The following is a 24883-nucleotide window of genomic DNA, read 5'->3' as shown; positions in this document are numbered from 1 at the left end:
ACCGGTCCCGATAATTTTAAAGCATTTATCGGCCGATAATATCGGCAGTCCGATATTATCGGACATCTGTAATTTCAAAACAATGTTTTTGTTCAAATAAAGATAAATACTTAAATATCTGCTTGACTTATGATTTCAATCCAACAAACTGTTCATGCAAAAATGTTGCAGTAAAAAATTTTTTACAGTAAAACCCACTTTCAAAATATAGAGTATAAAAACACAACAACCGTAGATTTTACAGTATAAAAAACCATCATGAATTTTTACATTAAAAAAAACAGTGGTACCATTTTACCATTCCATTTCATTTAATTCCAATAATTTATTTATTTTATATGCTGTAAAAAAAAAAAAAATACGAATATTACGATAAAATCTAAATATTTGGTTTTGTACAGCGTACATAAAAAGTCATAATAATCAAATACATAGACAATTATACACATGTTTTATATGTACACATTTAAATTCATACTGTATATTATTCACTGTTAAAAACGGCCCTTTGAGGGCAACCATAACTGCCATGTGGCCCTCAATTAAAACCAGTTTGACACGCCTGGTATAGAGGAAATAAAAGGGGTTTTCGTAGATGAACCTGCAGATGGATCATTGTAGGGCTGCAACTAACAACTAATTTGATAATCGATTAATCTGTTGATTATTACTTTGATTAATCGATTAATAATTGGATGAAAAAGACAAACTACATTTCTATCCTTTCCAGTATTTTATTGGGGGGAAAAAACAGCATACTGGCACCATACTTATTTTGATTATTGTTTCTCAGCTGTTTGTAAATGTTGCAGTTTATAAATAAAGGTTTATAAAAAATAAAAAATAAAAAATAAATACAATTTTTAAAAAAAGCCTCTGCGCATGCGCATAGCATAGATCCAACGAATCGATGACTAAATCAATCGCCAACTATTTTTATAATCGATTTTAATCGATTAGTTGTTGCAGCCCTAGATCATTGCTAGTGCCAAGGGGAGTAGTTGGGGTGTGGGGGGGGGGGGGGATTTCTGCCCATGCGAACTGCTCGAAGCTCCGCGCACCGGGTCCAATATCCAGTGCGTCCCACCAGGGCCAATGGATCGGAACGTGGTTGTAAAAACAACCATAGATTTTACAAAAAAACTGACAACTCAGTTGCCAGAATTCTACTTCGAAAATAACAGCTGTATACTTTTTCCATTTACAGTAAGTAATATACTGGAAAAACAACGGCCGTAGATTTCACGTTGAAATAACTGGCAGCTCAGTCATCAGAATTTCACCGCAAAAATAACAGCAGTACTAATTTTCCATTTACAGTAATGTGTTGTAAATACGACAAGATTATACGGTAAAAAAACTGTCATCTTAAAATAACAGTGGTGCCATTTTTCCATGTAAAAATGACCGTTGATTTTTTGTAAAATAAATAAATAAATGGCAGCTCAGTCACCAGAATTCTACAGCAAAAATAACAGCGGTACCATTTTTCCGTTTACACTGTAAAAAAATTATAATAAAAATACATTTAAAAAAACGACCGTAGATTTTACAAAAAAATGTCATCTTAGTTGACAGAATGTTGTCGTTAAAATAAGTGGTAGCGTTTTTCCATTTACAGTAATACACTGTAAAAACGGCGAGATTATACAGTACAAAACTGTCATCTTAGTCACCAGTTGTTTTATCCACGGATTTCTTTCACAGTGTGCTAGGTGTCCAACAGAGGGATTCTGGTCTAATAGCGGCACATCCTGATGGGCCCTGCATCCCCCACCTTGGACCATTCTCCCAACACACCCGCAGTACATGGGGTCCTCGGTACTTTTGAGGTTCAATTCCCAACGATTCTACTGTGAATTGAATAGTGGACTATTCTAAGACGCCCCTACTCATAATGCTAAGTTCTGATTGATTTTGTTACAGAAATATTAGATAGATTTGTCTTTGTGATTGCATCATACTGAGAGGTCATATGTTGGCCCTCTCATGTTAACCAAAAATGTTAGATATACCGTATTTTCTGGACTATAAGGCGCACTTAAAATCTTTTGATTTTCTCAAAAATCCACAGTGCGCCTTATAACCCGGTGTGCCTAATGTACAAATTAATTCTGGTTGTGCTTACCAACCTCGAAGCAGTTTTATTTGGTACATGGTGTAATGATAAGTGTGACCAGTAGATGGCAGTCACACATAAGAGATACGTGGTGACTGCAATATGACGCCAGTAAACAACACCAAAACTTTAAATGTTCCATTAAGAATATAAAACATTACACACAGCGCTCAAAAATCGGTCAAATTTTTTTGTTATGACTTTGGTAAGCTATGAAGCCGCACACCCTGATGGATTTTTGGCCCATTACGGCTACCATAGTCAGAGATACAAGTATTACTATGGTGTGTGTATAAGGACCGCAAAATGGCACCCATTAGCAGACATATTATCTGGCGTTTTGTTTCGCAATATTATGCAAAACCACCTGCTGATGTGTATTTGGGATCTGCATAAGTCCTGAAAATGCGCGCGCATCCGCTATTGTAGTCCATGACGACACCGTAGTCGATAAGCTTCTTCTTTTTCTCTATCTTCTTGTTATGGGACATTAATTGTCCTCGTGTTGCCATTTCTAATATAAAGTAGCGTAAAGTTCTAACTTTTATCTGTCAGTAAACTCGCCATGAAAGCGCTAAAACATACCGGTGCAGTGAGTTTAAATTATTCACCCAAGAAACTTCCGGTCGAATGGTTTTTCACGGGACACATTTCCGGCGTTGTTGTTGCACTTGTGAGCCACGGATGAGGAGATGCTGCTCCGTTGTTGATTGAAGTAAAGTCTGAATGTCATTAAAACAGTTAGCTCCATGTTTTGACACTTCTTCCACTCCCGTCCTTGCACGCTACACCGCTACAACAAAGATGACGGGGAGAAGACGCTGTCTAAGGTGAGCCACGTAAATAAGACCGCCCACAAAACGGCGCATCCTGAAGCGAATGTCGTAAAGCGACTTGAAGATGATCTGTAAAACATCATCTATGCAACATTTTGACCAAAGAACCACCATTACATGTTATGTAGACCACAAGGAAGTCTTTTACATTTAGAACAAAATCATAATAATATGACTCCTTTAATGCGCCCTATAATCCGGTGCGCCTTATATATGAAAAAAGCTATAAAAAAAATAGACCATTCGTCGTCAGTGCGCCTTATAATCCGGTGCGCCCTATGGTGCGGAAAATACGGTACTTGTTCTACTCAAAACTGCAGCCATAAGAATCTGGTTAAATGTACATTTGTCTTCATTGTATTTGTGTGGATATTGACATGTTTGCAGACTTTCTCTCCAGAGCTTCTCTGATCTCTCCCCTTGTCCATTTGTGGCACTTTGCTTATTTTCACGAGGTAATGTGGAGGCAGGGTTATGTAAACCAGTCCCTCTTGTCATTGCGGGGACTCTGGGTTGCTCTGGAGATCTGATGTTTGGCGAGTATGAATAATAACCATATAGGAGCCAGTCATTCACATCTGCCTCGTATTAATGCAAGGCTCTCCTGCAGTGCTGACTTGCATTCCTCGCCACTGCATCAGCTTCAGCTTGCATTTCGTTCATGTGATGAGAGCATGAAGACACTCTTTTTCATTGCGAGCCCACCTGAGTTTTACTTTTAGTTTATTAAGGACCCCCATTAGTCTACACCGCAGTGGATACTATTCTTCCTTGGGTCCAGGCCAAAAAAACATCACACGATCACAAAACAAAAGATTACAATGCAGTACAACATGATCAATAATAAAATGTTGTAATACAAAAATAGCAACAACAAAAAAACAATAACTTTGAGTTTACATAATAATGTTCATGCCAAAGATAAAAAGAGCAATATAAAAATAGATATATATTTTTGCAAAAATAAAACAAAAAACCAATGGCCTATAGTATACATTACTGTACCAAAGACAAACAAGTGACAAAAAAGTACCATCCATCCATGTTCTACTGCTTGTCCCATAATCAATAAAATAGTCAATAATCAATAAAACCAGTCATGACATTAGGTACAATCAAGAATAATCTCTTTCTGCAATCAATCAATCAAAGTTTACTTATATAGCCCTAAATCACAAGTGTCTCAAAGGGCTGCACAAGCCACACGACATCCTCGGCTCAGATCCCACATCAGAGCAAGAAAAAACTCAACCCAGTGGGATGACAATGAGAAACCTTGGAGGGGACCCACCTCCACCCCCTGGCAACCGGTGCAATGAACGTCGAGTGGATCTAGCATAATATTGTGAGAGTCCAGTCCATAGTGGATCTAACATAATATTGAGAGTCCAGTCCGTAGTGGATCTAACATAATAGTGAGAGTCCAGTCCATAGTGGATCTAACATAATATTGTGAGAGTCTAGTCCATAGTGGATCTATCATAATAGTGAGAGTCCAGTCCATAGTGGATCTAACATAATAGTGAGAGTCCAGTCCATAGTGGATCTAACATAATAGTGAGAGTCCAGTCCATAGTGGATCTAACATAATAGTGAGAGTCCAGTCCATAGTGGATCGAGCATAATATTGTGAGAGTCTAGTCCATAGTGGATCTAACATAATAGTGAGAGTCCAGTCCATGGTGGATCTAGCATAATATTGTGAGAGTCTAGTCCATAGTGGATCTAACATAATAGTGAGAGTCCAGTACATAGTGGATCTAGCATAATAGTTTGAGAGTCCAGTCCCTAGTGGATCTAACATAATAGTGAGAGTCCAGTCCATAGTGGATCTAACATAATAGTGAGAGTCCAGTCCATAGTGGATCTAACATAATAGTGAGAGTCTAGTCCATAGTGGATCTAACATAATAGTGAGAGTCCAGTCCATAGTGGATCTAACATAATAGTGATAGTCCAGTCCATAGTGGATCTAACATAATAGTGTGAGAGTCCAGTCCATAGTGGATCTAGCATAATAGTTTGAGAGTCCAGTCCATAGTGGATCTAACATAATAGTGAGAGTCCAGTCCATAGTGGATCTAACATAATAGTGAGAGTCCAGTCCATAGTGGATCTAGCATGAGCAATACTTCTCCTCTTAGTCTATTCTTAAAACCCACTCTGCTGGTGATTGATGCCAGATATTGTGGAAGTCGATTCCAGTATATTTTGTTTGTTTCAGACCCCCATAACAAGTTACATTAAGGAACATGTGCACTAATCAGCACGTCTGAATAAGCGTATATGAAGAAGCAGATCTTATCCAATCATACTCCTTCTCCAGAGCCAGCGTCTTCTGCAGTGCACATTTGTCTGTGGTCTATTTCTTTTGTCAGGGTTAGACATTTTAGGAAACAATGTCCACTGTAGAGGACATTGGCTCTCATTATCTGTTACTGATCATTTATTCCCACTAGGTACTAATGAATCATATTCGGTACTATACCACTTCTAAAAAGTATCACCCCCCCCCCCCCCCACACACACACACCCTTTTTTTTGTGACATTGCTGGTTACAAGCAGAGGAGCATGTTCGGCAGCGCACAATCACAGAGTACTTACAAGCACATGTGTTCATTCATAGTTTTGATGTGACAATCTACAATGTAAATAGTCATGAAAATAAATAAAAAACGCATTGAATGAGAAGGTGTGTCCAAACTCTTGGCCTGTACTGTACATATTAATGGTGTAAATAAACGTAGTGCTCAGAATTAAACGTAACGTAACGGAGTAAAAGTAGCGTTTCTTCGTCATAAAAATACTCAAGTAAAAGTAAAAACTTTGATCCATTAGAACTACTCTGACTAGTATCATTTATGCAAAGAGTTATCTAATTAATGCAACGGAGTAAATGCTTATACTAGGGTTGTACGGTATACCGGTACTAGTATAGTATTGCGGTACTAATGAATCAAAAACGGTACTATACTCTGTTTGAAAAGTACCGGTTCACAATTTATTTTTATTTTATTTTTTCAACGGGCATGACGGCGACATCCACCTGACATCCACTGTAATGATACCAAGTACAAGAGCGTATCGAGTCAATATTACTATGATTACATTGATATTTGTTAGCATCACAACACCTTTTTTCTTTTTTTTTTAAATGTATATTATGTTTATAAACTCAGGAAATATGTCCCTGGACACATGAGGACTTTGAATATGACCAATGTATGATCCTGTAACTATTTGGTATCGGATCGATACCCAAATTTGTGGTAGTGATTTGAATTATATTTATATAGCGCTTTTCTCTACATTTTAAACCAGTGTGGGTGGCACTGGGAGCAGGTGGGTAAAGTGTGTTGCCCAAGGACACAACGGCAGTGACTAGGATGGCGGAAGCGGGGATCGAACCTGGAACCCTCAAGTTGCTGGCACGGTCACTCTACCAACCGAGCTATACCGCCCCATATATCATCACCCCCATGTATCATCCAAAACTAATGTAAAGTATCAAACAAGAGAAGACTAAGTGATTATTGCATTTTAACAGAAGTGTAGATAGAACATGTTAAAATAGAAAGTAAGCAGATATTAACAGTAAATGAACAAGTAGATTAATAATTAATTTTATACCACTTGTCCTTAATAATGTTGACAAAATAATAGGTAGATAAATGACACAATATGTTACTGCATACGTCAGCAGACTAATTAGAAGTCTTTGTTTACTTACTAATAAAAGACAAGTTGTCTCATATATTCACTATTATAAGGACAAAATTGCAATAATAAACATATGTTTAATTTACCGTAAGATTTTTTTGTTAAAATAAAGCCAATAATGCCATTTTTTGTGGTCCCCTTTATTTAGAAAAGTATCAAAAAGTATCGAAATACATTTTGGCACCGGTACCAAAATATTGGTATCGGGACAACCTTAATTCACACCATTGTTGCGTTTGTCATTAACATTTTCTTAACTTCCTGTGTAAAGAAAGGCAGGTGATGCTAACAATGCAGTCATTTCTCAGCTTCATTTAGGCACAGAAGTACAGGTCTTCATGATGTTGCCTTTACGCGCCACCTCAATAGGTCTGAAATAAAGCAATCCAGATGTGAATTTCAGCTTTTAGAGCTCTGTGCAGTAGGGAAGGGGTTCATATGGCTCTTGCGTGAGAGGAATGCAATGCAGTCTGCTGAAAATGATGGAAAACGCCACTCTACATAGCAACTGGCGATGTGGTCAAAGTTTGGATTTTGCCACAAAATACATTTTAAGACACTTAGCATTCACCACCCATGTAAAATCACAACAACTGGGGCCTTATTAATCCCCTTTCTACACAATGACATAGAGTAATTGTAAAAAAAAAAAAAATCCATAATCCCTGTTTAATACTAGAGCCCTTCACTTGGATTTATTGCCTTCACTTTTACAGAGCATACTCCATTAACTTGGTATCAGCCATTTAAAAGGGCATTTGCCTTTACAAAGTCTACTCTTCAGCATCCTCAGGGACTCATCCCACCCAAGTCACCACTGGCTTGAACTCTTGCCCTCAGGGAGGCGCTATAAGACCATCAAAGCAAGGACAAACAGACTGAAAAACAGTTTCTATCCGAGAGCTGTTATTGCCCTAAACTCTGCACGTACCTGAACACTTACCACTTTATTAACTTGCTTACCTCTGATAGAGATCTGCTGTGCAATATGTTTTTAACATTTTATTGTTTTTACATTTTAATTTATTTATTTTTTTATTATTGTTTGTTGTCTTAAGACTATTTTATATAGGTTGTTTTAAAAGCACTGAGCTGGATTGCTGTCCAAGTTGTTTCCATACAATATGACAATAAAGGTTTTCTGATCTTCATTGTTTTATTGTTTACCCGTATTTTTTAATTTGTCACTTAAAGCGGTGTAGAAATGTTGGCTTACCTTATGTACCAACACTAAAATTTCCCACTTACATGTGTACATTGATTACACAGAGAAGTACGGACTTATGCACTGAGATCCAAGGATCAGCTGTTGCTTTCTGTCCCTTTTGCTCGCACTAAGCGGGGGGGAAAAAAACTTTTGTCTTTGCAGCTCCTTGTGCTTGGAACATGCTACAGAGAAACTGGAAGCTGACTGACTTTTTTTCCCTCAAATGCTTTTAAATCTATTCTGAGAGCATTTGAAGCAGCCTCAGTTATCTGTAACTGTTTTACTTGATGTCCATCCTGTCATTTTACTGTGTAATGTGAATGTCATTTCATGTGTAATTCTGCTGCCTCTTGGCCAGGACTCCCTTGAAAAAGAAGTTTTTAATCTCAATGGGATTTTTTCCCCCATGTCAAATAAAGGTAAACAAAAAAACAATATACCTGTATGTTGTAAAACTAGAAATACCTAGGAGTTTTTCCTTGCCCTTATGTGGGCTTTGTACCGAGGATGTCGTTGTGGCTTGTGCAGCCCTTTGAGACACTTGTGATTTAGGGCTATATAAATAAACATTGATTGATTGATTGATTGACCTGTCAATATAATGCAGTTCAGCTCATATGCAGCCTGAGGGATTGAAGGTCAATTCAATGTTGGTTTTCAGCCTTGTCGCTTACGTGCAGTGATTTCTCCAGATTCTCCGAACCTTTTGATGATATTACGGACCGTAGATGGTGAAATGTAGGGCTGCAACTACTAACCGATTAAATCGATTATAAAAATAGTTAATTTAGTCATCGATTCGTTGGATCTATGCTATGCGCATGCGCGGAGGCTACTTTTTATTTTGTATTTATTTTTAATTTTTATAAACCTTTATTTAGAAACCGCAACATGTACAAACAGCTGAGAAACAATAATCAAAATAAGTATGGTGCCAGTATGCTGTTTTTTTTCCAATAAAATACTGGAAAGGATAGAAATGTAGTTTGTCTCTTTTATCCGATTATTAATCGATTAATCGCAGTAATAATCGACAGATTAATCGATTATCAAATTAGTTGTTAGTTGCAGCCCTAGTGAAATCTCTAAATTCCTTGCAAGAGCTCGTTGAGAAATGTTGTTCTTAAACTGTTGGACAATTTGCTACCATGAATTTATTTACGTGGACCCCAACTTAAGTGTCATGTCTATGTGACCATGTTTTGTATTAGTCATGTTTTGTTTAGTTTAGTTATTGGACTCTTTAGTTTCTGGCTTTTCACTCCCTTGTCTTGTTTCCATGGTTACCCATTAGTTTCACCTGTTCCACGTTTGGACTCATTGTGCAATCTTGTTTGTCACCATAGCAACCCATTAGTTTTCACCTGTCACGTCACGCACCTGTTTCACGTTTTGAGTCACGCACCTGTTTTCGTTAATCATGTCTGTAGTATTTAAGTTCATTGTTTTCAGTTTGTCTTTCTGGCGACATCCCACAATTATGCTCTGCACATTCCTGACACTTGATTTCATGTCCATCGTTCATGCTGCTCCTTTAGTCCATGCCAAGTAAGTTTTTGTTTATTAATGCTACAGTTAGTGTTTTTTGTTGTTCATAGTTTCTACCTTTGTGCAAGTTTTGTATTTATAGTCAAGTTTTGTACTTCCGCCCTTCTGCGCACCTTTAGTTTGCTTCCTTTTTTTGTAGTTATAGTGTTTAAATAAATCATGTACTCCCCTTCACGCCACGTATGGTCCAAATCTTTTGCACCTCGGGAGAACAAACCACGCCACAGTCCCAGTCGTGACATTAAGAAGTTGAAAAACGTATTCGGGTGTTACCATTTAGTGGTCAATTGTGCGGAATATGTACTGAAATGTGCAATCTACTAATAAAAGTTTAAATGAATCAAAAAAACAATCAAACTCACGCATTTGTTGACAAAGTGGTGACCCTCGCCCCATCCTTGTTTGTGAACGACTGAGCATTTCATGCAAGCTGCTTTTATACCCAATCATGGCACCCACCTGTTCCCAATTAGCCTGTTCACCTGTGGGATGTTCCATAAGTGTTTGATGAGCGTTCCTCAACTTTCTCAGTCTTTTTTGCCACTTGTGCCAGCTTTTTTTAAACATGTTGCAAGCATCAAATTCCAAATGAGCTAATATTTTCAAAAAAATAAAGTATACCAGTTCGAACGTCAAGTATCTTGTCTTTGCAGTCTCTTCAATTGAATATAAGTTGAAAAGGATTTGCTAATCATTGTATTCTGTTTTTATTTACCATTTACACAACGTGACAACTTCACTGGTTTTGGGTTTTGTATATAGCGTTTTACGTTGAGAAACCCATTATCTACATTTAAGTTACATTTACGCCTGTGTGGGTAGCACTGGGAGAACGGATTCACACATTTGATTCATACAACCTTATTATTGAACTTTGAAAGCAAAATGGATTTGATCATAACTTTTGACATCGTATTTTATAACTGACAGATTTAAATGAGAGGGGGAAAAAAATCATCTTTACAAAGGATGAAAAATGATCATGTGTTCCCCTAGACTGGGGTGGGGGGTACATAATAATTGTTTAGGGCCCTGGTTGTGGCCCTAAAACAGAGCTGGGCAAACATTTTGACTCGGGGGCCACATTAAGACAAAAAATGTGTCTGGGGGGCCCAATGAGTATGTGTGTATAAATGATATATACACATTTAGCTGTAAAAATCTGCTGTACAGTATGTGTGTTTGGGTCCCTTTTTTTCAGGAACACTAATACCAAAAGTCACAATGTCCGATAGAGTTCTAAAAACGTTATAATAGACCACCTAAAAAAATGGAATGGAATTTTACAGTTTTTTACTGAATGGAACACCCAAAATGTACATGAAAAGGTGGTATTTACAATATTAACTATGAACAATAAAACACTGAATATTAACAACTTATGAACGTCGCTCCTCTTTTACGTGGGATTTACAATATTAACTATGAACAATAAAAGACTGAATATTAACAACTTATGAACATTGCTCCTCTTTTAAGTGGGATTTACAATATTAACTATTAACAATAAAGGACTGAATATTAACAACTTATGAACATCGCTCCTCGTATGTGGGATTTACAATACTAACTATGAACAATAAAAGACTGAATATTAACAATTTATGAACATTGCTCCTCTTTTACGTGGGATTTACAATATTAACTATGAACAATAAAAGACTGAATTTTAACAACTTATGAACGTCGCTCCTCTTTTACGTGGGATTTACAATATTAACTATGAACAATAAAGGACTGAATATTAACAACTTATGAACATCGCTCCTCTTTTACGTGGGATTTACAATATTAACTATGAACAATAAAAGACTGAATATTAACAACTCATGAACATTGCTCCTCTTTTACGTGGGATTTACAATATTAATTATGAACAATAAAACACTGAATATTAAGAACATATGAACATCGCTCCTCTTTTACGTGGGATTTACAATATTAACTATGAACAATAAAAGACTGAATATTAACAACTTATGAACATCGCTCCTGTTTTACGTGGGATTTACAATATTAATTATGAACAATAAAACACTGAATATTAACAACATATGAACATCGCTCCTCTTTTACGTGGGATTTACAATATTAACTATGAACAATAAAAGACTGCATATTAACAACTTATGAACATCGCTCCTCTTTTACGTGGGATTTACAATATTAACTATGAACAATAAAAGATTAAATATTAATAACTTATGAACATCGCTCCTCTTTTACGTGGGATTTACAATATTAACTATGAACAATAAAAGACTGAATATTAACAACTTATGAACATTGCTCCTCTTTTACGTGGGATTTACAATATTAACTATGAACAATAAAAGACTGAATATTAACAACTCATGAACATTGCTCCTCTTTTACGTGGGATTTACAATATTAATTATGAACAATAAAACACTGAATATTAACAACATATGAACATCGCTCCTCTTTTACGTGGGATTTACAATATTAACTATGAACAATAAAAGACTGAATATTAACAACTTATGAACATCGCTCCTGTTTTACGTGGGATTTACAATATTAATTATGAACAATAAAACACTGAATATTAACAACATATGAACATCGCTCCTCTTTTACGTGGGATTTACAATATTAACTATGAACAATAAAAGACTGAATATTAACAATTTATGAACATTGCTCCTCTTTTACGTGGGATTTACAATATTAACTATGAACAATAAAAGACTGAATATTAACAACTTATGAACATTGCTCCTCTTTTACGTGGGATTTACAATATTAACTATGAACAATAAAAGACTGAATATTAACAACTCATGAACATCGCTCCTCTTTTACATGGGATTTACAATATTAATTATGAACAATAAAACACTGAATATTAACAACATATGAACATCGCTCCTCTTTTACGTGGGATTTACAATATTAACTATGAACAATAAAAGACTGAATATTAACAACTTATGAACATTGCTCCTCTTTTACGTGGGATTTACAATATTAACTATGAACAATAAAAGACTGAATATTAACAACTCATGAACATCGCTCCTCTTTTACGTGGGATTTACAATATTAATTATGAACAATAAAAGACTGAATATTAACAACTTATGAACATCGCTCCTCTTTTACGTGGGATTTACAATATTAACTATGAACAATAAAAGACTGAATATTAACAACTCATGAACATCGCTCCTCTTTTACGTGGGATTTACAATATTAATTATGAACAATAAAACACCAAATATTAACAACATATGAACATCGCTCCTCTTTTACGTTGGATTTACAATATTAACTATGAACAATAAAAGACTGAATATTAACAATTTATGAACATCGCTCCTCTTTTACATGGGATTTACAAAATTAACTATTAACAATAAAAGACTGAATATTAACAACATATGAACGTCACTCCTCTTTTACGTGGGATTTACAATATTAACTATGAACAATAAAAGACTGAATATTAACAACTCATGAACATCGCTCCTCTTTTACGTGGGATTTACAATATTAATTATGAACAATAAAACACTGAATATTAACAACATATGAACATCGCTCCTCTTTTACGTGGGATTTACAATATTAACTATGAACAATAAAAGACTGAATATTAACAACTCATGAACATTGCTCCTCTTTTACGTGGGATTTACAATATTAATTATGAACAATAAAACACTGAATATTAACAACATATGAACATCGCTCCTCTTTTACGTGGGATTTACAATATTAACTATGAACAATAAAAGACTGAATATTAACAACTTATGAACGTCGCTCCTCTTTTACGTAGGATTTACAATATTAACTATGAACAATAAAAGATTAAATATTAACAACTTATGAACGTTGCTCCTCTTTTACGTGAGATTTACAATACTAACTATGAACAATAAAAGATTAAATATTAACAACTTATGAACGTCGCTCCTCTTTTACGTGGGATTTACAATATTAACTATGAACAATAAAAGACTGAATATTAACAACTTATGAACATCGCTCCTCTTTTACTTCTTAGACCAGCTCCTCCATAGACATATTTTACAATCAAGCAAAACACAACAAAAATGTAACAAACAAACAAGGGTAATAAACACCTACAATATGATATATTATCACTTTTATGCAGACATTTGTTGTAAAAATTTGCTTCCGCATCTGCAGTGACGTAGATTACCGTAATAACTCCTATAACACTCAAAAGCGCAGATTTAAATCATTGAAATACTTTCTATAGTTCAAAAACAGTACTGCACATAATAATGGCAGCTACAGTTTTGATGTTAAAGGTCTACAAAAATGATGTCGAACGTCCGGCGGGCCGGATTGAAAATCTTAATGGGCCGCATGTGGCCCGCGGGCCCTATTTTTCCCAGGCCTGCCCTAAACAATGTGGTGATTATGCGACAATGCATTGCTGTGAAACCAAACAGCTCGCCACAGCTTGGTTGCCATGTAAACAACGTAGCAGTCGGAGCCGATGTTGGCACACACACACACACACACACACACACACACACACACACACACACACACACACACACACCGCCTGTATATCAGATGACTTTTTTTTTTCTCTCGCCATGGTGAAAGAGATAAAATATCAACAGTGAGTAATATATCTCCAATGTTGGACCACACATAAGAGCACAAGCCTGTTGACGCCTGAGGCTTTGACTAGACCCCAAAAGTGTCCTCCCCAGAGCCACAGCGTCTTCATCTGGCTGCAACATTTTCAGTAATCACACTGCAAAGCTCTCCTCTTTAACTGCCGCATGCTGCACTTAATGATGGCCTTCAAAAGCTGCTGTCAGTGCACTTGCCAGATTAGTTCACTTAAGTGCAGAAGTGTTCCAAACAAGTTTGGAGACATATACTCCCCCATACTAAAAAAAACTAGATGACTTTGCACTTTTATGATGGTTTTTTTTCTATTGAAGAGGCTCACTGTAAACATTTTCATTGTATATGAATTTGCAGGCTTACTTGAACAGTAACACCGTATTTCACTGTGAAATAAAAGGTAAATGCTGTGAAATGTAAGGGTAATACAGTACATATTAATTACAATATTTTACTGTGAAAAATACGGTTAAATGTTGTGAAATCCTGGTAAATGATGGCACATACTAAAAATTGTTGGGTTAAAAAATAACCCAATTTTAACCCAACTGCTCGTTCAGAAAAGGACAAACCCCTTATTTGAGTTATTTTAACTCAACATTTTGGGTACATTTTTTCAACCCAACTTTTGCGTTGAATTATTTAACCAAAAAGTTGAGTTACGATAACTTAATGTTGGGTTATTCCCTACCAAACTATTGGATTGAATTATTTAACCCAAAACTTGAGTTATGCTAACTCAATGTTGGGTGATTGTAAATAATGTTAATGAGATTAACCATAATAAAATTCCCTTTAAGAAAAAAGTAGCTTTTTAATAAAAAATAAAAATAACTTTTACCCAAAAATGTGTTACTCGTTGAAAAACAACCCAAAAATGATTCATTTTGAAAACCCAGAATTGCAGTTAAAATAATACCCTTATAACCCAAAATATTGATTACTATCCATAAACATACCTCCAAAATGTAACCTAACACTTGCAACTCATAAATTGGGTTATCAAAATAACCCAGCATTTTCTAGTGTGCAGGTAAAAATTCCATCTAATATACGGAAAATATTGTCTGATTACAGGGAAATGTTAAAAAAAGTATATGCCATTGTTGTCTATTTGTGTTAAACAAGGAAAGGACAAACCCCTTGTTTGAGTTATTTTAACTCAACATTTTGGGTTAATTTTTTCAACCCAACTTTTGCATTGAATTATTTAACCAAAAAGTTGAGTTATGATAACTTAATGTTGGGTTATTCCCCACCAAACTATTGGGTAGAATTATTTAACCCAAAACTTGAGTTATGCTAACTCAATGTTGGGTGATTGTAAGTAATATTAATTAGATTAACCCATAATAAAATTCCCTTCAAGAAAAAAGTAACTTTTTAATAAAAATTAAATAATACTTTTACCCAAAAATGTGTTACTCGTTGAAAAACAACCCAAAAATGGTTAATCATTTTGAAAACCCAGAAATGGAGTTAAAATAATACCCTTATAACCCAAAAAATTGATTACTATTCATAAAAATAACTCCAAAATGTAACCCAACACTAGCAACTCATAAATTGGGTTTTCAAAATAACCCAGTATTTTCTAGTGTGCAGGTAAAAATTCCATCTAAAATACCGAAAATATTGTCTGATTACAAGAAAATGTTAAAAAGTATATACCGGTACCATTGTTGTCTATTTGTGTAAAATGAGAAAAGGACAAATCCCTTGTTTGAGTTATTTTAACTCAACATTTTGGGTTGATTTTTTCAGTTTTTGTCTATTTGTGTAAAACAAGAATAATATGATCACACCCAGTGGCCTATGACTTATGTTTTAATCTAGAAAGTACAATATATACTGAAATATTGCAGCAATAATGCACCCGTAATTCTCTAAAAACTTAAACTGTTTTATTAAAACGCAACATAGCTTCTTTTTTTTTATCAGTCAGTACACTGAATTTTATTATTATTATTATCTCATTAACATTATTTACAATCACCCAACATTGAGTTAGCATAACTCTAGTTTTGGGTTAAATAATTCAACCCAATATTTGGTTGGAGAATAACTCAACATTAAGTTATCATAACTCAAGTTTTTGGTTAATAAATTCAACGCAAAAGTTGGGTTGAAAAAAATTACCTAAAATGTTGAGTTAAAATAACTCAAATAAGGGATTCGTCCTTTTCTGAACCAGCAGTTGGGTTAAAAGTGGGGTCTTTTTTAAACCCAACATGTTTTAAGTGCGTATAGAGTGGAGAAGAGACAATTAAAATGTGATTAAAAACAAACAGTACAAAGTAGGATATAGCAACATCAATAAACATTAAAGGAGAACCTATTTGAGACTTGGGTTTTTTATAATTATGAACCATTTTTGGGGTAAAAGGCTTTTTTTTTTTTTTTATTAAAAAGTTTTTTTGTTTTTTTTAAGGGATTTAATTAATCTCATTAACATTATTTCCAATCACACATCTTATGTACATGAAAATATTTACGCATGCTGTATGGAACTACTATGACCATACACGGCAATTCTTGTAAAAAAAAAATGTCACTCATATCTTGCTTTTGAGTATATTTTATCCATCCATCCATTGTCTACCGCTTGTCCCTTTTTGGGGTCGCGGGGTGCGGGAGCCTATCTCAGCTGCAATGGAATAAAAATAATTTTGATCAGTAGTTGGGAAGGAGTAGGACAAACCAGCAGTAAAATTTATCATTTGTAACCAACTATTGGGTCAAGGAGAGCTAAATTGTGCAACCCAATAGTTGGGTTTGGAATAACCCAACATTGTAGTGAGCGTAACTCATCTTTTGTGTTAAATAAATTCAACCCAATACTTGGGTTAATAATCAACTAACATTGAGTTAGCACAACTCAACGTTTTGGTGAAATAATTCAACGCAAAAGTTGGGTTGAAAAAATGTTGAGTTAAAATAACTCAAGTAAGTGGTTGGTCCTTTTCTGAACCAGCAGTCGGGTTAAAAGTGGGTTCTTTTTTAAACCCGACAATTTGTAAGTGCGTATAGAGTGGAGAAGAGACAATTAAAATGTGATTAAAAACAAACGGTACAAAGTAGGATATAGCAGGATTGAGTCTTGGGTTTTCAAATAATGAACCATTTTTGGGTTATTTTTCAATGAGTAATGCATTTTTGGGTAAAAGGTTTTTTTTTAATTAAAAAGGTACTTTTTTCTTGAAGGGTATTAATTAATCTCATTAACATTATTTACAATCACACATCTTATGTACATGAAAATATTTGAGCTATTTAATATTGTACAGACTAAACTGTTAACTGAATGTCAATCATTGAGAAATGTTGATATTGGAGAGTATTAGTTTGTAGTTTTTGCAAATATATTTTGTTGAATTTTACAGTTAAAATCCTATTTGACAATCATACTTTGCTCACTCAGACCCTTCATACATGCACTCATACACACTCACATGCACACTTGAGGAGAGAGGTGCACTCGGGCTTTAACAACTCATGGACATTATTAGAAAAAGTACCCAGATATTGTATATATCCATCCATCCTGCACTGGCTCAGGATCAGCAGGCTATCCAGACCATAGCAAGATGGATGAATATTCCTCGGCATCAAGTATCCTCAGGAAGTGATCACTAGGTCACCTCCCGGGGACCTCTCCACCCTTCACACTTAAAAAAAAAAAAAGAAGAAATCAGATGCAAAATACAAAAATAATAATGAAGAAATAAAAAAAGTCACAAAAAAAGCAAGTAAACCTTGACAAAACCATATCAAAAGTGACACAAAAAAAGCAATGGTAGTGTGGGAACAATACAAATAATAATAACAGTAATAAAAAAAAGGAATAAAACTACAAAGAAGATGAGACAACTTTTTTTTTCTTTCCCTTTTCCCTTCTTCTTTCCTTTCCTTTCCCGAGGGGGGAAAAAATGTCTAAGTTATGATTCAATGTATGTCAGTAAAGTGTGGGATATAAATAATAATGGAAGTAAAATTGTTTGTATATAGTATATAAGGTTTAACTGACACGTGTACAAGGATATTTCACATGTCTTTACTGTGTATATAATTGAACAGTGTTTATGTTGTGTACAAGGTGTATTTATAATATGTTGTGCAAAGGAAATTTCATATTTTTAAGAAGCTCATCTTGTATTTGACATTGTTTATAATGTTAGGCGCAATAAGTGTTCAACTTCAGCCTAAACCCTTTCGGTCTGCAACTTTTTCAATTTATGAAACTGTTTGTTTATGTAAAACGATTTGTTTATTTTGTTGACCACTGACCGAAGAAATAATAAACTAAGTACTAAGTATTAATATTGTAGTTTTGAAAGAAAAATATTCATATATTTTTTTTAAAGTCACGCAATTCCGATTAAAAAACAAATTAAAATGATACCTTCTGGTATATCTGATATATAGATGATATCTGTCTATTACCTGACCGCTTCTATGTTAGCTACCTCTCTTTGTTTATAATGTAGATTTTCTGCTGGATATAAATGGTAAATGGGTTATACTTGTATAGCGCTTTTCTACCTTCAAGGTACTCAAAGCGCTTTGACACTATTTCCACATTCACCCATTCACACACACATTCACACACTGATGGCGGGAGCTGCCACGCAAGGCCCTAACCACCACCCATCAGGAGCAAGGGTGAAGTGTCTCGCTCAAGGACACGACGGACGTGACGAGGTTGATAGAAGGTGTGGATCGAACCAGGAACCCTCAGATTGCTGGCACGACCACTCTCCCAACTAGCTCCACGCCGTCCCCATAGATCTACTCTCTATTTTATGCTGCAGCTGTTACATATACTGTAATATTGTACCGTATTTTTCGGACTATAAGTCGCAGTTTTTTTGATAGTTTGGCCGGGGTTGCGACTTATACTCAGGAGCGACTTATGTGTGAAATTATTAACACATTAGCGTAAAATATCAAATAATATTATTTAGCTCATTCACGTAAGAGATTAGACGTATAAGATTTCATGGGATTTAGCGATTAGGAGTGACAGATTGTTTGGTAAACGTATAGCATGTTCTAAATGTTATAATTATTTGAATGACTCTTACCATAATATGTTACGTTAACATACCAGTTGGTTATTTATGCCTCATATAACTTCACTTATTCAGCCTGTTGTTCACTATTCTTTATTTATTTTAAATTGCCTTTCAAATGTCTATTCTTGGTGTTGGCTTTTATCAAATACATTTCCCCAAAAAATGCGACTTATACTCCAGTGCGACTTATATATGTTTTTTTCCTTCTTTATTATGCATTTTCAGCCGGTGCGACTTATACTCCGAAAAATACGGTATATAAAAAATATAATATATCATATACTGTATATTAGGGATGTCTGATAATGGCTTTTTGCCGATATCCGATATTCCGATATTGTCCAACTCTTTAATTACCGATACCGATATCAACCGATACCGATATCAAGCGATGTATGCAGTCGTGGAATTAACACATTATTATGCCTAATTTGGACAACCAGGTATGGTGAAGATAAGGTACTTTAAAAAAAAAAAAAAAAAAGATTAAAAAAAAATCTTGAATATAAAACAATATAAAAACAGTTACATAGAAACTAGTAATTAGTGAAAATTTGTAAAATTAACTGTTAAAGGTTAGTACTATTAGTGGACTAGCAGCACGCACAATCATGTGTGCTTACGGACTGTATCCCTTGCAGACTGTATTGATATATTTTGATATATAATGTAGGAACCAGAATATTAATAACAGAAAGAAACTAACCTTTTGTGTGAATGAGTGTCAATGGGGGAGGGAGGTTTTTTGGGTTGGTGCACTAATTGTAAGTGTATCTTGTGTTTTTTATGTTGATTTAATTAAAAAACAAAAAAAACCGATACCGATAATTAAAAAAAACCGATACCGATAATTTCCGATATTACATTTTAACGCATTTGTCGGACATCTCTACTGTATATATAATATGTAAATATTACATATATGTTATATTTTATATTGCTATAATACGGTGCATTTTTAATCTACTTTACACCTGCATGATCCTTTCCATCCTTACCCTTTCCATCCTTTGTAACTGAGTTACTGTGTGGGACAATTTCCCTTGTGAATCATTAAAGTTTGTCTAAGTCTAAGTCTTCTCACTTTGAACTTTAAAAAAAAACAAAAAACTTTTCATTTTACATTTTACTCGTTGTTCAAGCATAATATTTTTTGGGGGAGAGAAGCGAGGTTTTAAGCACAAGTTGGCCGTGTTTGGCGCACCCACGCACGGACGCACTCACCACCGTAGCAGGGCAGGATGCCGCCGTCGGGGGGAGTCTTGCAGGCGGGCCTGGTGTGCATGTAGAGCGGGTACTTGTTGCCGAAGGAAACCTCGGCCTCCGCGCCGTCCAGCGCCTGGTTGCACTCGGGCTGGAAGGGACTGGCCCGGGACTTGTCGGCGTATTGTCCCTTGGCCCCCCCGAAGCCGGGGCTGTATTTGGCCTCGGCGCCGAAAGTCCTGAAGGCGTTGGCCTGGTGCTCCCTGCCGGGCGCGGCCGGCGGACTGTAGTAGGAATCCATGGCTGTCATGTCGCAGTAGGACACGCACGTATCCGCGTTCATGCCGACAAAGTTATATTTCCCGAAGAAGAAAAAAAAAAAAACAAGAATCCGGGCTTTATTCCCTCCTCCTTCAACTTTTACGCACGGCGCGCGCAGGACGCACCAAGACGCGCATCTGGGATTGTTTAAAAAAAAAAATGAGGGGGGAAAAAAAAGCTGTTTTCCACGCTGAGCAAATGCTAACAGTGAAGGTGAAGGGATGCTGAGTAGCCCACGGAGAGAAAGTGAGAATGTTCCCGCAGTGCGCTCAAGTATAGGCCCACTGCGCTATTATGCAGAAGATGGGAGGACAAACTCGAGTGGGGGGTGGGCTACTTCTCTTCTTTTTTCAGTTTTCTTTTTCCTTAAAAGAAAAACAACACATGACATTAATGCAATTATGGGATGAATGCATCAGCTTAAAAAAAAAAACAATCCCCCCAAAAAAACCTTTGAATCCTCTTTTTATTGTATTAATTTATCCTGCGCACTTGAAGAAATAATACAATGCCTCCATAAAAGACACGTTTCAGTAGTTTCAAAATAAGGGTGCCCAACTCGTTTTCAGTCATATAAGTGCATTTATAATATCAATCATTGGTCAATTGCGTAATAATTCATAATATATCTTTTTATTTTTATTTATTTTTTTTATCTTTTTTAAATATTTGTATTATTAAATCAACATAAACAACACAATATACACTTACAATTAGTGCACTAACACAAAGGGGTTGTTTCCTTCTGTTATTAATATTCTGGTTCCTACAACATATATCAATGCAGTCTGCTGGTCCATTCATTTTTTTTCATTTTTTTTTTATTTAATTTATTTATTTCAGGCAATGACATAAAAAAAAGTACAAAGTTGACAACACATAATAATATAAATTAATATAGTGCAAAAGGTAATGTATAGTATGTAATGCATGATTGTCCAGTTTTGCCTGAAAGGGAGTGGGAAGAAGATCATTTATTTAATCCCACCCCCAGTTCTCCATTTAGTGATTATTCACATGAGTTTCACTCTTACTTTGTTCAAGGATTATAATACAGATGGATGGATGTTGTATCATAGTGGCATTATCACAGGTAACAATAATTATTACACTGTAACAATAATTTGTATCAACAATGTAGGGATAATGAATATAGCAATAATGGTAAGGAAACATTGAGCACGTGTTAACACTTTGAGACAGAGTACAGCAGCAGGTCAAATTAAAGACCATCATCTCTATATTTAAACCAGACCCCATGTTTGTATAATAGTTTAAATCCATTAATAGTTTGGCATTGCTTGTGTTGTAAGTCCAGTTTGTTCCATAGTTTTACTCCGCATACAGTCACACAAAAACGTTTACGAGTGGTTTGAGCTCTAATAGTACTAAGTTATTTTTTTCTAATTTTCATTATTTACAAGTGTCTATGTAACTGTTTTTATTATTATTTTAGTTTCTTTTTTGTTCAATCATTGTATTTATTTTTTTTATAAATAAAGGACATTATTTGTTTAAAGGGTTCTTAAAACCAGGTCCACACCTTCATTTATGTACACTCCAATTAGGGAACACAAAAACAGATTGCATGAACAAAATTACATTTTCACAATAAGCATTTGAGAACTTCCCATCTATTTTTTATGTTATTTTGGCATCATTATCGGTTTCAACCATATAACTTTCTAAAGTTAAAAAATGCTGAATAAATGTTTTAAAGAAAGTAATCCTAAGTGAATATCTATTTTTGGCTTTAAAAATAAACCTTTTTCCGAGTAAATTGACTAAATCATGACTGTCAATGAACTCTCATCAAGTAACATTTTCAGTCATAGCAGTGCATTTATAATATCAATCATTGATCAATTGCGTAATAATTCATAACATGTATTTACAAATTGATAGTTAGCTTGCTTTAACACCATGAATCAGGTTGACAATTTTATCCTCATGTGTAATAATTAATTTAAGAATTTTAAAAGTTTGGAATCTGACCGGACTAAAACTATAACAATGCATCAACATACATTTTATATCTGAGTATTTAGGTCTCATCTTCACACACCTCCGCCCTTTGAAATATACCACATATACACACGTACACACATATATACACTTACCGTACATACACACTAAAAAATGTTGGGTTAAAAAATAACCCAATTTTAACCCAACTGCTGGTTCAGAAAAGGACCAACCCCTTATTTTAGTTATTTTAACTCAACATTTTGGATTAATTTTTTCAACCCAATTTTTGCATCAAATTATTTAACCAAAAAGTTTAGTTATGATAACTTAATGTTGGTTGATTCATAACCCAACTATTGGGTTGAATTTATTTAACACAAAAGCTGAATGTTGGGTTATTCCAAACCCAACTATTGGGTTGTGCAATTTAGCTCTCCTTGACCCAATAGTTGGTTACATATGATACATTTTACTGCTGGTTTGTCCTACTCCTTCCCAACTACTGATGAAAATGATTTTTATTCCAGTAAAATATAGTCAAAAGCAAGATATGAGTGACATTTTTTTTACAAGAATTGCCATGTACGGTCATAGTAGTCCTATACAGCATGCTCAAATATTTTCATGTACATAAAAAGTGTAAATTGTAAATAATCTTAATGAGATTAATCCATAATCAAATTTCCTTCAAGAAAAAAGCACATTTTTTATTAAAAATGTTACCCAAAAATGCGTTACTCATTGAAAAACAACCCAAAAATGGTTAATAGTTTTGAAAACCCAGAAATGGAGTTAAAATAATACCCGTACAACCCAAAAAAATGTATTGCTCTTCATAGAAATAACTCCAAAATTTAACCTAACACTCGCAACTCATAAATTGGGTTATAAAAATAACCCAGCATTTTTAGTGTTCATGAAAGCAACATATACATACATACACTCATGCATATAATCACGTTTCATCAAAAATATATTAACGTTGTTGCCCTAGGATAAACTGGGTAACACATGGCACACTGACCAAGCTTAACCTATTGTTACTATAACAATCTACAAGGTTAATACAGTTGGCTTCTCTTTCTTCCCCTCCATTTTTCTGCTTTCCTTTGCATTTCAAGTTATCATTATGTATGTATTGTTGCATTTGAACAACTGTATTGTTGATAATAGAGGTAAATTATTCGTATTATTCATGATCAATAGTGCTATTTCTATTTGTATTTGTATTGCTCCATTTGTAGTGTAATAATGCTCATTGACAGTTCTGTGTTATTAATATTTATTTCACTAACTTTTACCATCATATTTGTACCTATCCTATTCACTAATGGTGTTCTGTTGTTGTTGTTATTGTTGTGTTTGTTGTTGTTGTGGTCTTATCCCTTCTTCTACCACATGGATGACATTGATAACTCAGGTTCTGTGGGTTGTTTTTTTTTCAAGATACAAAATTAACATAATTAGATGAAATGGGCATTCAAATTGTTAAAATAAAAATTAAAACCAGACATATTTGCTCAATTGTATTTAGGACTGAAGTTGATTAAGAGATTTGAGCAAAATAAAAGTAGAGAAAAAAAAATCCTAATGTTTTATACACTCTTAACTCCATGAGGTCTTCTTGTTTCCTTTAGCTCCTTTATTGGGATAACATTATGTTCTAGGTTACGTTGCTGTATTAAAGTATAAACACATTAAAATTAAACTTGAAAAAAAAAAAAAAAAAAATCTTAGGAAAATCAGAGTAACGCAAGCAGTTATGGGCAAAATTAGAGCATAAATTTAGCTCAAAGGACGAAAAAGTCCCCGAGGGTTAGTTTCGCAAAATGTTTGGGAGCTTGTTGCATGTCGGATAATAATGAAGTTCAAAAGACGTACAAAGTAGAAAGAAAATCAGATTAATTTGTTTTAATACTTTCAAGCCCTTTTTAAAGTTGTTTTCAATAAGCCCAAAGTACACGCCTGCAGGATTAAATATAAACCAGGGGTGCCCAAACTTTTTGACTCGGGGGCCACAGTGGGTTAAAAAAATTTGGCTGGGGGCCGGGCTGTATATGTATATATTTGTATATATATATATATACACACAAACCGAGCACAATAATGTCACGTTATTGATGGGAAAATGCAATATGATTTGCCTGAGCGACTCGGAGACACCGAGAGTAACAAGCGGTAGATGGATTAGAAAGGACAGATTAAAAAAAATATATGATTGTAGCTGAGATAGGCTCCAGCGCCCCC

General features: G+C 34.8%; 1 protein-coding gene and 1 long non-coding RNA gene across 2 annotated transcripts in view; one reads left to right on the top strand and one right to left on the bottom strand.

Annotated features, from left to right (window-relative positions):
- The window catches only part of alx4b (ALX homeobox 4b), an 84544-nt gene extending 63771 nt beyond the window's left edge, over positions 1 to 20773 (bottom strand). Inside the window, exons 1-2 of the mRNA XM_061970305.1 lie at positions 20369 to 20773; positions 17924 to 17939 (exon numbers count right to left, since the gene is read on the bottom strand). Of these exons, the coding sequence (XP_061826289.1) occupies positions 17924 to 17939; positions 20369 to 20690 (338 nt within the window). The 5' untranslated portion in view covers positions 20691 to 20773. The remainder of the gene's footprint in view (positions 1 to 17923; positions 17940 to 20368) is intronic.
- The window catches only part of LOC133612676 (uncharacterized), a 194085-nt gene that overhangs the window by 109192 nt on the left and 60010 nt on the right, over positions 1 to 24883 (top strand). The gene's annotated exons all lie outside the window — the stretch shown is intronic.

The sequence above is a fragment of the Nerophis lumbriciformis genome, linkage group LG10 (assembly GCF_033978685.3).
Source record: "Nerophis lumbriciformis linkage group LG10, RoL_Nlum_v2.1, whole genome shotgun sequence".
In the NCBI taxonomy this organism is placed as follows: Eukaryota; Metazoa; Chordata; class Actinopteri; order Syngnathiformes; family Syngnathidae; genus Nerophis; species Nerophis lumbriciformis.
Note: the sequence above shows the minus strand (reverse complement) of the source record. Positions and strands in the feature narration are given on the sequence as shown.